Genomic DNA, 16,854 nt, shown 5'->3' with positions numbered 1-16,854 from the left:
CCCAGGCTGCGATGCACCCCAAAGAGCTTGCTTCTTAGTTTCAGCTGCAGACCTACCTGTACAGTTTTGTGGGCCAGCCCTCAGCGTGGACCGCCAGGAGCCAGTCGCCAATCGGAGTCCTGCAAGCCCGCCCGGGCCTTCTGCAGAAAACAAAGCGACCAGTCAGCACCGACCTTAGCTTCAACCCTGCCAATGAAATGAAGAGTTGTACGGAAGTCCGGAGATGAGCAGGCTTCCACTTCAAAAGTAGACTTGTAATTGATTATTTGGTTGTTGTTTTTCTGCACCGTCATCCGGAAATTCACGACTTGATCTGCACTGAGCAAACCCAGGACTGAACCTCTCCCAGGACGGAGCCATCCAGTTCCTGCTCACAGCTGCTCAGCCCGGAGCCACATGGTTTCCTTCTGGGTCTTGTAGGGGGTTTCTCTTAATCTTCAAGTTGACCGTGCTTTTTGTTTTTTCCTTCTGACTTTATGTTGCGTTTACCTTTTACAATATTAAGGAATCTTAAGAATGTCTCCGCCCCTTCTCCTACTAAGAATGTCTCTGTCCCTTCTCCTACCCAATTCCCCCCTCTCCTAGAACCTTGTGTCTCGGAGGAGCAATGTTAAGGACTAAGGAAGGGGGCAGGGGGAAGTCTAAACAATCCTCTAAGCATGTAAAAAAAAAAGCCTCGAAGAGTAGAGGAACATAAAAAGAAAGTGTAGACTCTCATTTTCTTTATTTTTTTTTTAATATAACAGGGAAACCAAGTACATTTCTCATGATTGCTTTTTAAAAATTCAGTCCTGCCCAGGTCTCAAATGAATTGCTTTCTTTACAGGTGTTTTGGTGCCAATAGCTTTTTTTTTTATACAAACCAGAAAATCCAGCAAACAAAACCACACAGACTTATTTACCAGAATTTATTTTCTTGCCGAATTTGGAAAAAGAAAGTAATAGTCGTGTTAAAATGGGAGATTGAACCTGTAATTTCATTGCTATTGAGACTCTTAGAGGAGGGAATTTCCTCTACCCATGCTGGTCAGCAACCTTCTCTACTTTAAGTAAGACCTGCCCGGAGTCAGATAGCCAGCATGAATTTGACACAAGTTTTGAATCCCGATTTTTGAGACTCCAAGGCTAGATGTCTTTCTAGTGCCCAAGTATGCCTCTCTTAAGGAGTGATATTAAAGAATATTGCCTTTTAAGTTATGTCTATAATTTGTATTTTTTCCTCTTAAACTTGACTCTATCTTCTTAACATTGTTTTATAGCTGCTGTCTATGCTAAGGTATTTCTTTACATTCTCTTGTCTGTGTTTAATTTACTCATTTGTATATTGGGAGAAAAGCAGTTTTAGGAAAGACTGGCTGAAATCAAATCAAAGGTTTGTTAGAATACATTTAATCATTCAAAAATCTATCTAAAATCCAAAATTTAAGGTTTTGTTAGAATGAAGTTCTAACTTGTGATATATAACAGAAAGCAGTAAATCTAGGTCAGATAGTTTTGTGTTACAGTGTTAAAATTGTCTTGGTTCATAGAGCCCTGTACAGCATGACTTAGTCGTGACTGTGCTAGTTTTATTCTAGTAGTGAAGTATAAAATTCAAATGTTAGTTACTAGCTAGTTGTTAGTAAAAGAAAGGCAAACAAATTTAGATCTAAAGTTTTTGTGTGTGCAAAAATCTTAGAAAAGGTTGATGTATAAACCATTGCAGGCTTTTCCTCTATTATGTATTTCCTCTGTTCTGGTAGATTAAAGAGCTGTCAGAAAACAGGTAGATTAAAGGGAAAAGAGACAAAATTTTGCTGTGGTTGCCCTAGTCTTCTTCTTCTTCTTCTTCTTTTTTTTTGTGGGAGTCAGGGAAGAGATAGGAGTATAGAATCTAAAATGTTAATTTTCTCTTTTTAATTTTGAAATATTGTTGGTAAGTTGATATTTCATTTTCAGTTATTAATATTGACCTCTCATCCTAAAATAATGAGTTTAGTAAGTTCAAAAACATTTTTAAAAATAAGAACAGTTTATCTGGAGTCCACTGAGGACTTTCAACTTTAAGGTTTATTTCAATAATTTTCATTAGTAAGTTAAATTTTGTGCACAACTTTTGTGTTTTATTAATGTTGCTCTCACTAGACACAGCAAAAAAACAAAAACAGGAAATTTTGGAAAATGAGTGATTTTTAAAATTTATCATTCATTTACAGGGTGTAGTGTGTGTACATGTGTGTGTGTGTATTTGTACACATATACATACATACATACATACATACATATATATATATAAAACATACAAAGAGGCACCTACACCATGTTCTGACTTGCCTACTAATTTTCCAATCTAATGAGCTAGGATGGATAAATACTGTATTCTCTTAGTAAGATAAAGCATTTATTATTACTTATTTTAAACAAACAGTTTATATTTGGGGATGGGGTGTGAAATGAGCAGATTGTCATATTTGCCCTCAGATGTAGCTAATAAAAGTAACTGACATATAGTACAAATAAAGTTTGCGAAGCACTAACAGTATTTCATTTTCTCCTCACAGCAATTCCGTGATATAGATACTACAAGTATTATTATCTCTATTTTACAGATGAAGAAACTGAGACTGAGAGAAGTTAAGTCACTTGTCCAGGGTCTCACAGCTAGTAAGTATTTGAAGCAAGATTCAAACCCACTTCTTTGTGACTTCCAGTTTAGTGCCATATTGTTATAAACTGAACATAAGTAAGGCTGAAACTTATGTCACTTGGCCTAGTAAAGAGTGGACATTTCATTATTTTTCCTTCTATTAACCTGTAAAGCTAATGGTGGTAGAGGGTAATAGCTTCAGTTAAGCTCAGTAGTTGTGGATCATCAATCTTTGGCCTTTTAATTTGAAGAATATACAATTTAACCTGAATCAGGAAAGTCAGGAAAAGGTGATGTAAGAACTAAATTTAATGAAGCTAATGCAATATTAGGCTAGATTAAGGGAGGCATTGTGACTGGAATGAGGGAGGTGGTAGAACAAGTTTTGGGAGCTTATGTTTTAGGAAGGACCTAGATAAGTTGATGTGCTTTCAGAGGAGGGTGACTAAGTCAGTGAAAGGACTGGAGTGAGTTCTTGAAAGAACAGGAGGTATTTAGCTTTGAGAAAAGACTGAGGGTGACCTGAGAGCTCACTTAAAGGATTTAGGGCTTCTTATGTGGAAGAGAGAGAGGGCACTTGTTCTACCTGGCCTAAAGAGTAGATTGAGCAGCAAGGGGTGGAAACTGTAGATACAGATTTAGGCTAAATATAAGGGGAAATGTCCAATTAGGGATGCTTAAAAGTAGAATCCACCACGTCTGAGAGGTAATTGATTTCCCCATCACTGATGGTCTTCAAGTAGAACCCAAATGGCCATTTCTTGGAATGTTATAAAGGGGATTTCTGGATTTCTATTCATGTGCAAAGTGGACCTAAGGACCTACCGAGTCCCTTGAGACTCAGATTTTAGGATTCTGAGCAGTTTTAGATATGAGAGGACACAAAGAATGACACCTGGGGAATGGTGCATATGGGAGACCAAGAAATCTATCAGTAATGGCAACCAATTCCAGGGTCTCTAAAATTTAGTAGTTGTTATTTTCTTATGCCATCAGGACATTTTACCCAGTTTCAAGAGGTCATAGGCTTCCTCTTTACTATCATTTAATTGGACCTGATATAAGTCAGTAAACCCATAGGTTTATTATCTCTGCTTGTTCCTTTTTTTTTTTTTGATGAGGCAATTGGGGTTAAGTGACTTGCCCAGAGTCACACAGCTAGTGAATATTATGTGTCTGAGGCCAGATTTGAACTCAGGTGCTCCTGACTCCAGGGCTGATGCGCTATCCACTGTGCCACCTAGCTGCCCCCTGTCTGCTTGTTGTTCTTAAGGATAGACTACTATTAAGATGACAATGATAATGGACTATGTAAATGCGTGGATATATTTATGAAATAATTTTCCATGAAACATATATGAAGAGAATTTGGAATATTGTAAAAGAGAGAATTTAATGTTCATTAGGTGTTTTGTGTGAAGTTGCTTAAGGTCAGATAAGGCTGCAACCAAAAAAACTGGTATTTCTTTTATTTGTATCCTGTTCAGAGAGGAAAGTGTATAGGTGGCATGACTGTACTACTCCATAATGAATTTATTTTGGTAGATTCCCATAGACTCTGTGGCTCAAAATGAGGCAGCAGTTTGCTCCTCAATGTTTGGTTAGCATTTTATTCTGGAAAGAAAGTAATTTTAGATGTTCAATTTGAACCAATCACTAGTCACGAAGTAGGAGTGACATTGTTTCTTTATATATTGGTTTGATAGTGATGAATAGTGTTACAGGGTGGGAATATATCATGAAGCCAAGACTTTCTCAGTTTCATTCTTGCCTGGAAGGACAAGGAATAACAGATGGCCCCCTTTCTCATTCTTATCTAAAGTTCTCTAAGAAGAACTAATTTCCACTTTTTCCTCTTTTTACAGAGGGAATGTCAAGCATCCTGTGGACCACAACACTGAAGAAAATATAGAAGTTGCTAAGGTGATAACGCTTGAATGTGTTTTGCACTTGGAAAGATGATTATAGATTGGTAGGGGGAAGGTAGCAAGGAGTTGGATAAATGCTCTCAAATGCAAATTATGTTCAGTCTTTCAGGGAAATGTGTTAGATTGGTTCTCAGAAGTGTAGTTTAATGACCTATCCTTTTCTGTGCCTAGTATTCTTGTATTGAACAGTCAGAGCATTCTTACTTCTGGTCATTTGGATTCATGCTATTAGACTAAAATTTGGTTATAGGGGTAGTAGAAGACAATAGAAAAAATATTTTTCTAGGCCTTGATTTATGAGTAAAAAGAAACTTCTATCAGTTATTGATTATATTTGTCAGGAGGTAATGTTACTTCTATGTTACAGACACAGCCCAGGATTAGAGAAAGACTATAGGATGTTATGTTAGAAGGATGTGATGGACCACCGGAAGTCTTAGCCAAGTTCAGCCAGATGCTCTGGTGTTTGTTTTGTTTGTATCACCAAAGATATTCTGGAATTTCTGGCTATGAGTCTAGGGACATTGTTTTATTCCAGATGACACATGGGCATCTTACTTCCCTACAGGCACAGTTAAAACCTAATTTATTAGTTCATGCTCTGGGAAAGAAATTTAAAGTTATCATTGTAATGAAGGTGCTATAGATTGCCAAAGAGTCATGCCAGAGCATCTACAGAAGCCTTTCTGGCTCTTTCCCCCTTTGGCTCGGCACTGTCTCCTGTGCCCCTGAGAGGGGAAGTGGTGTATGTACTACAGTTCATTAATTACATGGCGCTGAGAAAGAAACATATAGCACATGTTTCCACCTTTTCAGACACACCTCTCATTTGGGGCAGTTGGGCCCCTGGAACTTTATAGCTTTGTGACTTTCCATAAAATAATTATGGCTACACCAATGATAATGTTAGGCTGTAGTATTGTAACCTTCATTTTTATTGATATGACACTTTGTATGCAGAAAGGCCAAAATTATTACCGACCATGAAAGCCTTTGGAGGAAAAGGAATCATGAAATGGTTTTAAGGAACAACCTAAGTTAATGATTTAAGATAAGTGGTAAAGGTAATACTTAAAGTAAAGCCTGTGTTAGATGCTGTGAAACTGAGCATTATGACATCCTGCCCTTTTTAAGTGGTTCTAAGAATTTTTCATTGCTGGCAGAGGTATTTTTCTTCAGCCTTCTCTCATACTTAGCTTGGTATGACATATGTGGTTATGGGCCACATTTTCAAGTTTATAATAGGAACAGTTTGCAGTCCTCCTATGAGAGCCATCTCTAGGGAACTTGAATACATACACAAAGAGTGGCCTAGGTAGAAGCAGAAAACCAGTTTTCCTTGCTAGTAATCTGGCATCATAGTAAAATAAAAAAATAGGGTAATGATTGTTAATATTTCATTTTTCTGTTCATTAGCCAATTTTCGGGTAGAATTTATAACTAAATCCTGGATTAGAGCTCTAGGGAGGGGCAAGTGAAGTAAAGTGGAACAATCTAATTACACCTCTACCCTCCCCATCAACAGTATTGCACTTAATTAAGTAAAAGGAAACATGTATTACTGGGTCTAAAATTCCTTTCCTCTGATTCTTTTAGGTGTTCTGTTCAGATCTGCATACTATATCTCATCGAGGATACTTTTCCTAAGGAAAATTCTAAATGGATTCGGTCCTTGGTCCCTGAGGCATATTCCTTTGGACAGAAGAAATGACTAAACATAGATCACTATATAGAACTCTGAATTTTCTTCGCTTTAAGAGGAAGAGCTGGTTCTTTTTGAAATTTGGATTTCTTGTCTTTGCTCTGATTGTGTTTTGTGAATATATAATTTATTATTTAGTGATCTTTCAGTGTCGCTGGCCAGAAGTGAAAACTATAGCTTCTGGAAGCAAACAACAGACTCCTGCACCTGTGCTGAAAGTTATGTTTTTAGCTGATACCCACTTACTTGGGGAAATAAATGGACATTGGTTGGACAAATTACGACGGTAGGAACAAAAATTCAGAAACCCTTTTGAAATTCTATAGTTTTAAGGATGTAGCACTGCTGCATATCATCATCCCTCTCAACAATCTGGTCAAACATCTCTGGCTTTAGGGAACTCCTCAGCCTTCCTTCCAAAAGCTAGACATTAGGGATTAAAGATACATCCTTGCCAGTCCACAAATACACTAATTATTCCATGGGTTCAAGTTTCTGGTGAGTTGAATGGCAGGAAACAAGCAGAACCATTCCTGAGGGTCCTCCATCATGATCTATCTGTTTCCTTGTATCCTAAGTATGCTTTCATTTTGCTCTCAGTCGGGTAAAAGATGGATCTGAAGAGAGCCGCTGCTGGAAGTCTCCAAATTCACATTAGGGACAGGACTAGAGGAAGCTTCTCAGACACATCTGTCTGTTAGTACTTTTTCTGGGGGGTGGTGGTGTGAGAGGATGAGGTTTAGGAGGAGGCCTCAATTTTAATGCAGCAGATATGGTTTTTTTCCTTTCCATTATCTGTACTTTTTGCCAGAACCAGATCTGCTAGTCCTGTACCACATGGAGACTATTACCTTTTTCTTCTATTTTATCCTGAATCTTTCCTTATGTTTTCCCCACTCACAATGGATTTACTTTGTGGTTGAAACCTCCTGTTGGGTGGAGAGTATATTTGAGGAAAGGGAAGGTAAAAAGGAAGATGAGAGTAAAAAGAGGTGATGGAACTGAACAGTCCCCAAAGTGGAATGTGTTAGGGTAGGGCCAGAGTGAGTGACACTTTATTTCTTTTTGGACAATGTAATTTTACTTTCTGCTTTACTAATTACCAACCCCCTCACCCAATACTTCTTGGAAGTCTTCCTTTTGCTGATGCTGCTTCTCTGTCCTTTTTTCCTTGGGTGTGGAAGACCTGAAGCCAAGAAATACTAAAAAACCATCAGCTTTGAGAGGCAACCACGACTGATGTAAAAATGCACGGCTGGCTATGTGTGGTAGCTAGGAAGAGCAATGAGCTGCCCGTGCTGTGACTTAAAGGGCCAAAATGCCCTGTCCAAAAGAATTTATCTTTCTGGCATACCATGGGATCTGAATTTGCACCTTAGTGTTGCAAAACAGGTTAGGCATATAAGAGCACTCCTTAGAATTAGGGGATCTTAGGGAGACTACAGAGGAGTTCAAGAGATATGAAAAATAATGTTGGTCAGGTCCTTCGAGAGACAGTGAAACCTTATACCCTGAGTGCTTTTTTTATGTATCTGACATCTGGAGGATTTCGTTTCTTGCTAATTTCTTTCTTCTACCATCTCCTCATTATTTTTGTCCAGTTAGATCAAAGGAAGGCCTCTTCAGTGAGAACAGATTTTGATAGAGACTAGGTGATAACAATCTAAAATAGGCATCCTCTGAAGCTGAATTAACTTCCATCAGGTGACTAGGGTACTACTCAGTAAGTTTTGCTTCAGTGGACAGTGTGGTATGTGAACACCGCAGAGAGGTCAGGACTTAGCGTGAAGAGGTTGTGGCAGTTAAGAACTTCTTATGGTGCTTTTCATTCTCTCCCTAGTTCTGATACGATGCATCAGATTCTCAGCCTTTTCCCTCTTCATCCTTCTGAAGTTGGAAGGAGTTGATGGGGAGGGTAGAAGTGTAATTAAGATTGTTCCAATTTACTTCCCTTGCCCCTCCCTAGAGCTCTAATCCAGGATTTAGTTATAAATTCTACCTGAAAATAGTTAATGATTTTTCCTCTCTCAAAGGGAGTGGCAAATGGAAAGGGCCTTTCAAACAGCCCTATGGTTACTACAGCCAGAGATTGCCTTCATTCTGGGGGATGTCTTTGATGAAGGCAAGTGGAGTTCCCCTAAGGTAAGACATACAGCTCTACTTTTTGTTGTTAAATAATATATGAAATGGGAAAGGATATCTTGAAGATTCTTAGGACTTGGATTTAATGCTAATCTGCTTGGGTGGGACTAGTTAGTCCTGTATTAACCCTATTGGTTTTTAAATTTGGGGTGTATGAGTTACCTGCACTTTACATAACTTCTATGTAATGTATACATTTAAACCTCAGGAGACAGAGTTCCTCAAGATAAATGTCACTACCACTAGGATGAGGCTGTCAGTGCACATGGTGAAATGTACATTATCTTTTAGACTATTTTACATAACCAATTAATCAAATAAACTGTACTTATAAAAGTAGCTTCCCTAGTCTTATCTCCTGTTAATCTTTCATTTTTCTACATCGGAAGGAAAAAACAGGAAAGATTTGGGGTTCCTTTAATCACTCCATAGGATCCTTCCCTCAAGAAAAATCTACATCAGGACCAGAGTAACTTAGAGCTTTTCACATACTGGGTCTGACTGTTCTCACACTGGGCACGAGAATATTTTGCTAACAACTTTTTGTACTAAATGTTAAAATGATTCCTGCACCTTGGTTAAAGAGAAGCATTGTGCACCAATGGTCCCATTTTCACCTCACCTCACCCTTCACCAAGTAAATTTTACAAGTGCCCTGGTATTTTTGGCTGAGCAGCAAGGAGCTGACTAGTAGCTTATTGTAATGTGTTGGAGGAACTTTCAAATTCACATTGTGCCCCTTTAATTCTCCCTAAGCAATTTAACTATATTTTAGAAAGATCAGTTGTAAAAGGAGGTAAGGGATGTGTGCTAATGCACATATAGCTGCTGCCTTCTTAGCTTCAGGGAATTCTTACAAAACATACTTTGACAAAGTGAGTTTAAAAAAAAACAGTTAAGAATCATCTCATTTGAAAATCATCACAAGAATCAGCTTTATTTTCCTATAGTGGGTCACCTTCAAATGAGGTTACCAGTCAGCTTGGCAGTATATCATTTTTTGCTAAGAAGTTTGTCCAGATTCATTTTTTGCTTAGACTCAGAAAAATAAAAAAGAACTTCTCTATACACTTCTCAAAACTCCTATAGGATTCAGTATTCAGACAGTATTAAAATGGTCTTGAAATGATTTTCATTTGCCCCTCAATCTTCAATCTCCATTTCACTTCTGACTTCTCTTGGTTCTCCTTTCCACAACTACACACAAAAGGAATTCTGATGCTTTATGGAAAAAGATGTACTATTTATTCTGGCCCAGTCATGGAGGGAGAAATCATTGACCATCTTCCAAGAGCTTGTTCTTCACAAGGCATTTACATCATTAATGTTTTATGAGATACCTTTCAGAATTAAACCCTTTTTTGGGGGGCAGGGGAACTGCTAGTTAATATTTTAAAAAATGCCACAAAGGAACACCTTTTCATTAATAATCAGTGACTGACTAAATAGGCTGTTAATCAAGAATTTTAGAAAGAAGTACATTAGAAAAAGTCAATCTCTGGGGCTCTGAGTTTTAAACTAGACTGCTTTGGGACATGTTTGTCCTCTCGTAGCAGGATCATATTTCTTAGCCTAAATGCAAATTAGTAGGTCTTTTTACTTTTCCCATCAGGCTTGGGCTGCTGATGTGGAAAGGTTCCGGAGAGTATTCCGACATCCACCTCACACACAACTCATAGTGGTTGCTGGCAACCATGATATTGGCTTTCATTATGAGTAAGTACTCATGGTACTGGTGTGCCATGACGGGCAGGAAATTTGAGAGGGTAATGTGTAACTATTGTGTAAAAAGCCTCATTTGTGCTACATACAAAATGTTCTACTTTTTTTTTTAAAGGAAGAAATAAGGAGGTTATGCATTCTGGTTAATATTATTTCAAAAGTACATTTAATAACAATGCAATTTTCCCTGGGATGAAATGAAATAATTTAGATGAAAATACTTTGAAAAGCACAAAATAGAAGCCTTGTGATGCTGTGATTCTTACTGTACAATCCTGGTCAGACTATATCTGTAGTATTGTGTTGAGAGGAGGGTGACCATGATAGTGTTAAAGACCCGAAGACCACACCACATGAGGAATAAATGACGGAAATGAGAATGTTTACTCTGTAGAAGACAGGATTTAGGGAGAACCAAATACAACTCAAGTACTTATAGGGTTTTCCTATAGAAGATAGATTAGACTTTTTTTTTTTTTTTGCTTGAACACAAAAGGCAGAACTGGAAATATTGTTGCAAACATATTCCTTCTGCTCCATGCAATTTTTTTTTTTGTTTCAAATAAGTATAACTGCTAAGAAATAGAATAGTTGACTTGGATGTCTTCAAAGGGAGTCTGGCTTGATGTTCACTTGCTTTTGTTGTTGTATTGGGGATTTGTTCTAAGATATGGATGGGGATTGGGCTAGGGAGCCTCTGAGGTCCTTTCTGCCTCCAAAATCCTATAGAAATGTAATCTGTCAGTGTCCTATAGCATTGAGCTTTTACAATGTTTTACAATGTTTATGGCTCCTGATAAAATGTACCTTTTTTCTCCCCTAAACAACTGAATACAGGATGAACACTTATAAACTACAACGATTTAAGAAGGTTTTTGATTTTGGGGAACTTTTTTCTATAAAAGGGATTAAGTAAGTATTGCGCTATAAATACTTATCAAGTTCTTTATTTTCTATAAACTCAATTTTCCTTGTAAGACTTGGTATGTTTAGTGCCTAGCACAATACAGCTACGTAAGGGCTTAGTAAATGTTGCCTGATACTGGGTCAGATCTGTAGGTAATCCAGCCCAATTTTGTCTCTGGTGGGAAGGATCGTGACTCTTGAGGAACTATTTACTATGTACAGTAACATTTTCTCTATTTGTTTGTAATTTATCTCCTTATTTCGAGAGATATTTCACTAGGTCTAGTATTCTGGGACTTGGTGACCAATTCTTCATGCCCTTAATGACTTTCTACATTTGGATCACATTCCCTTTGAGAAGCAGCTAGGTGGTGCAGAAAGAATGCTCAGATTCAGGAAGACCTGAATTCAGATCTCATCTCAGACACTTAATTGGTTGTGTGATCCTGGGCAAATTACTTGATCTCTGTAAGTCTTAGTTTCCTCATCCATAAAATGGGGATAATAACACCCATCTTACAGGGTTTTTGTGAGGATTAAATGTGATAACATAAAGTGGTTTGTAAACCTTAAAGGACTGTATGTATGCTGTAATTATCATTAATAATAACAATGATATTTTATATCCACATATAGTGATTTTTCTTCTCCGTGATAGTTTTATTGTACTTTTCTGGACCTTTCTGAGCTCCATTATATTTTTTGAGGTGCACTGAACAAAAGTGCATGTAGTATTCTAAATGTAGATACATCATAGTTTTCTACAATTATAATAAAAAGTTTTCTATTTTAATGTCCCTTCATTGTCCCCAGAAATTTGTTAGGTTTTTATCATATTTTTGCTGCAGTAGCACATTGGGGCCTGAAACTATGGAATAGTCAACAGTGACCCCCAGGTCCTTTTTCTTAGTCAAAATAGACAGTTTATAACCCATCATCTATTAATTATGATTTGGGTTATTCCTCTCCCCTCTGCCCCCAATGACTTGGTGAGACTTCTTGTTAAATAGTCATCACTTCTCAAATACTGTCAGGGTATAAGCCAGCTCTTTACTACTAACATGTGGACTTTTTGTTTGTTGTTCTTCAGTTGTTTTTCAGTTGTGTCCAGCTTTTTGTTAACCCTTTGGGGGTTTTATTGGCAAAGATACTAGAGTAGTTTGCCATTCCTTCTCCAGCTCATTTTACAGTTGAGGAAACTGAGGCAAATAGGGCGAAGTGACTTGCCCAGGGTCACACAGCTATTACATGTCTGAGATCACATTTGAATTTAGGTCTTCATGCCTTCAGGCCTGGAGCTCTATCCACTGAGCCATCTAGACTCTCTGCAGAGTAGTTTTAATTTTAAGCTTTTTCCTCCTCACTGTCCAGTGTGCATCTAGGCCTTCTCTCACTGCTCAGTTGTTGTATGATTAGGGAACTCAGGCAAATTTTAACATTAGCCTAAGAAAAATCCTAATCAGGAAGGCAAATCTGTTACAAAATTGTACATGTCTAATTCATTTTTAAATTATCCATTGTTTCACTAGTCTTCTATGTTAGTATGCAAAGTTGAACATGGACTGTATTTTACCTCAGATAATAGCTTAAGATAGTAAAATAAATTCCTAGATGTCTGAATTTTAATAAATGATCAGAAGCATATGAAAAAGATTAATTCTATTCAGTATTAACAATCTATTTGTTATGGTAGCTGACAAAAAGTCACTTCTTTCCTTCATTGTTTAGGTCAAAACAAGAACTCCATATCATGACTGCTACAACTACTTTGTCAGCTCTTGAGAATAGACCTTCATTTGTCCTGAGGAGAAAGCATTTAATAATACGAGGGTCAAACTCCATTATAGTAAACTTGTAGGAATTATTACAAATCTTTTATATTGAGATTTCATTGTAATTATAAGTGGGATAATTCAGTCACTTGCTGGGGCTTAAAAATCTTTCCAATGGGAAGATTTTGATTCATAATGCTATCCTTAATGGTGCTTAATGTGTAACTGTAGGTGGACATGTTGCATTCCCAATAAGCTCCTCGAGGTCAGGGACTGGATATTTTTTATATTTGAATTCTCAGTGTCTAGCAGAGTATCCAGCACATAGCAAGTCCTTAATAAATGCTTGTTGATATGATAGATCCAGGGCATTGTAAGCTCAAAGAGAATATTTTCATGTAGTTGATAGTTCCTTTGTTGAGCAGCCACTAAAATATGAACTGAATTTTGTTTTATTTTATTTTTATTTTATTAATTTCTTATTATATTTTATTGATATTTATAGTCAATTATCTAGCTAGGGTTTGATCTTCCATGTCTTCTGTCTTTTGAATTTCTAATGCTTCCTGGAAGGGATTCTTTTTCAAACTGGCAAATAAAGGAAAGAAAAGGTTAAAAAAAACACCCCAAAACATTTTCAAAAGGCTGTGCATTGTGGAAAGTATACTGAGTGGACAGTCAGAGGACCTGGGGTCAAATGTTGTCCCTGATGCTTCCTACTTTTGTGACCTTGGGCAAGTTACTTTACCTTCCTGGGCCTCAGTTTCTTAAGTTGTAAAATGAGAGCTTGACTTAGATGGTCTCTGAGATCCTTTCTAGCTCCAAATCTCTCCTCTAGTACTATACAACAAAGTATATATGATACTAACAGAGAAAGAAAAGAAACCGTTTTGCCCTGGCAGGAATCAACATCATTTCTAATTAACCTTTTTCTCAGTGAAAGAACATTACTTGTTCTTTTGCTAGCATAAATAATCCTCTTTTCTGCCCTAATAAAACATCTTTCACATTTATTATACTTTTTTGAGTTCTGTGTTTGCTATTTCTTTGTGAAAATTCTGCAAGTGGTGGGTTTTTCAAAAAAAGTAGTAGAATTTTGGGGAAAATGAAAATATTGTTTCCTTCTTAACCATTTTAGTTTTGTGATGGTGAACAGTGTGGCAATGGAGGGAGATGGCTGCACTATTTGCTCTTCAATGGAAGCCCAACTCATTAAACTATCTCACCTACTGAATTGCTCCAGACAGGTAAGGATCAATGACAATATCATAGTAATCCTATGTATCCCTCCTCATTGATGTAGCTTTTTCTCCATACTAAACACAGTAGACTTGTTCTTCTTAACCACAACATTGCCTGGCCATTAGCATTATTATTATTATTATTATTTTTTTTTTTAACCATTAGGAGAAGTACCATTCCAACCCAAATTGTAGTGGTATTCAACAGCTTTCAGCATCAGCTCCTATCCTTCTCCAGGTAAGAAGAATGGGACAGCCTGGCATTTCTTTCTGTGTGTGTATCAACTGTGAAAAGGTTCCTTGAGCTCAGATCTGGCTCTTTAATTTTCGGACAGCATTATCCTCTGTACCGGAGAAGTGATGCTGACTGCACTGGGGAAGATTCTGCTCCTCCAGAGAAAAAGAATCTCTTATTTGAAGAGAGATATGATGTACTTTCTAAAGAGGCTTCCCAAAAGGTTTGATAACGTACTCTAGTGGTATTCAGCATCACACAAACTTTGTTATGTTTCTTTTTTTTTTTTTAACAAGCAGTATATCTTCTTGGTATTAAGTAGATTTTAGTGGAGGACAGCTTTTTTTGCAGACTGAAAGGTAGACTTCTGGCAATTTGTCAGATTTTTAGTTCATCACAGTAACCCATCTTTTCCATAATGGAACTGATTAAATTGATATAGTATTAATATTAAATCATACATATTACTCAATCTTCTTATAAAGCCTTTGCAGTACTTAAGTTCCTCTTAGCATATCTGAAAAGAATTTTCCAAAAATGAATATGTTTTTGTCCCCAGAAATATGTGACCAGAGCCAGAGGCCTAGATTTTCTCTAATGGACACTAAAGAATATAATGCATGTATGAAATCTTTTCCTATGAAATAAAGACTTATTTCATTTAATGACATTTTATAGCAAAATTCCATAGTGCCAATGAATTAAAACTGAAACTATCCCATCCTGAGGTTGCTGTATCAATATTCTGAACACTAGGTAATGTTTTGTTTTCTCCTTAATATAGCTTCTGTGGTGGTTTCAACCTCGCTTGATTCTGAGTGGTCATACTCACAGTGCCTGTGAAGTGCTACATGATGGAAAAATCCCTGAAATCAGTGTTCCATCTTTCAGTTGGAGAAACAGAAACAACCCTAGTTTCATTATGGTAAAGTTAAAGTTTATTTTTTGTCTGATAGCTTTCATAAATATTTAAATCAACATGGGTAATCAACTATTTAACTGTTGCTACCTGTAAAAAATATACAAAAACCATGAATTCCCCCAGCACACTTGATTTAGTACATTGCACCCACTTTATAAGCTTATCTCTGGGAGCCAAACCAGTTGACATCATTCAGAGGGTAACTTCAGTTAAGTTGAATTTCTTTTTATGTGGGGAGTAAGTAGAGGGAGTCTTTAGCAAAGTGGCATGATTATCTTTTGAAGAGGGTGCAGTGTAATTTTTTTTTAAAGATGCATTGAGAACAGCAGAAAGACCATTTTGCCTGGTTGATTTCATCCAGTGGAAAAAAGGATAATTTCTCCATCACTTACTCCTGGCCATCTCATCCACTTGCTTTCCAAATTGGTGCATTTGCCACTGCCGAGGATGTGAAGGGCTGTCGCTTTTCCGTGTTGACATGTATGCTACTGCCCAGGGCTTAACATTAATGGCCACCTGAAATTGAGCTTCTCACATCAAGGTTGTGTTCCAGCAGCCAGTTCCAATGCACAATATACATCGTTTATAATATTTGCACTTAATAGTGATATGGGGAATGTCCTGTTTCCAAGTTCAAAGTACACAAACTTAAAAAAAAAGGTGTTTGTTGTTTAGCAAAAATGCCTATAAGGAAAATGTCTTTGATTACCCCAGAACATGTATTTCTAAGTAAACAGATTTATTTTAGTGTCTTGTGGCATGAAAAAACAAAACCTTCTTACTCACTCTCTCAGTGATGCTCTTTGGTCTCAGCTCTCTAGTCCAAGTTTTCCATGTACCTCTCTGAATTCCTGGTGTGCCCTCTTTAATTTTTTTTTTAATTGAAGTTTAGCATGTTAGGAAGTTGTCTGAATATCTCAGTATCCACTTGGGTGCTCCTCTGTCCTTAATTGCCCTTTCCTGGCTAGTACCAGGGGGTACCTTGTACAAGACAAAAGACAGTGCTCATCACCTCCGGCTAACTTTGTCTCTCTTTAGGGAAATGCCTTTGGTGCACTGCTGTGGTGATGAGCCTATTCTCTGCTCAGGATAGAAGCTGTCAAGAAATAACCCAAGTAGTCTGCTAACTCTACTGTTCTTCCTAAATTAGAACAGTTGTATTAAGATTACTTTATCTTGTGTTCTAACAACTGCATTACTGTTTCTTTTCTTTTCTTTTCTTTTTTTTTAGGGCAGCATAACATCAGTAGATTATTCCCTCTCCAAATGTTTCCTTCCACTTGAGCATACAGTGCTGACTATTTACTGCACAGCAGGTATTTTGGTGGCTTTGTTAATATTAACTCACTGTCAGCCTGTGTAACACCACCGTTTCTTTTCATCTCATTTCATTCGGTTGATACGTAATCAGAAAGCATAAGGCAATGTGAAGAGCAGGACATTTCTGCATTTAGTAACAAATACCAAAGCGGAAAACAACTGAACTTCAGGCTGTATTCATATCAGAGAATGACCTAACTGGACGAGTCCAAATGCAGGTCATCCATTTTTATGCACATCATAGAAATTCTAAACAATTGATATGAATTACTACAGGATAAATAGTTGATTGAAATGTTTCATGCTGTAAAAAAAAAAAAAAGTAACAAGTATCCTAC

The 16,854-nt window shown here is 37.2% G+C and overlaps 1 protein-coding gene across 1 annotated transcript; it reads left to right on the top strand.

The window, feature by feature from the left end:
- The first annotated feature begins 268 nt into the window (after positions 1–268).
- Positions 269–16,838, top strand: LOC114031798 (metallophosphoesterase 1-like). Its single transcript, XM_027846934.1, has 12 exons — positions 269–416; positions 2,589–2,643; positions 4,492–4,549; positions 6,151–6,542; positions 8,290–8,398; positions 10,011–10,114; positions 10,958–11,032; positions 13,937–14,045; positions 14,206–14,277; positions 14,375–14,497; positions 15,059–15,199; positions 16,428–16,838. The coding sequence occupies exons 4-12, from the start codon at positions 6,262–6,264 to the stop codon at positions 16,557–16,559; spliced, it is 1,146 nt and encodes a 381-aa protein (XP_027702735.1). The 5' UTR covers positions 269–416; positions 2,589–2,643; positions 4,492–4,549; positions 6,151–6,261; the 3' UTR covers positions 16,560–16,838.
- The last annotated feature ends 16 nt before the right edge of the window (positions 16,839–16,854 follow it).

This window comes from Vombatus ursinus, unplaced genomic scaffold, assembly GCF_900497805.2.
Source record: "Vombatus ursinus unplaced genomic scaffold, bare-nosed wombat genome assembly UNPS02015255.1, whole genome shotgun sequence".
Lineage (NCBI taxonomy): Eukaryota > Metazoa > Chordata > Mammalia > Diprotodontia > Vombatidae > Vombatus > Vombatus ursinus.
This window is presented reverse-complemented; position numbering and strand designations above follow the sequence as displayed.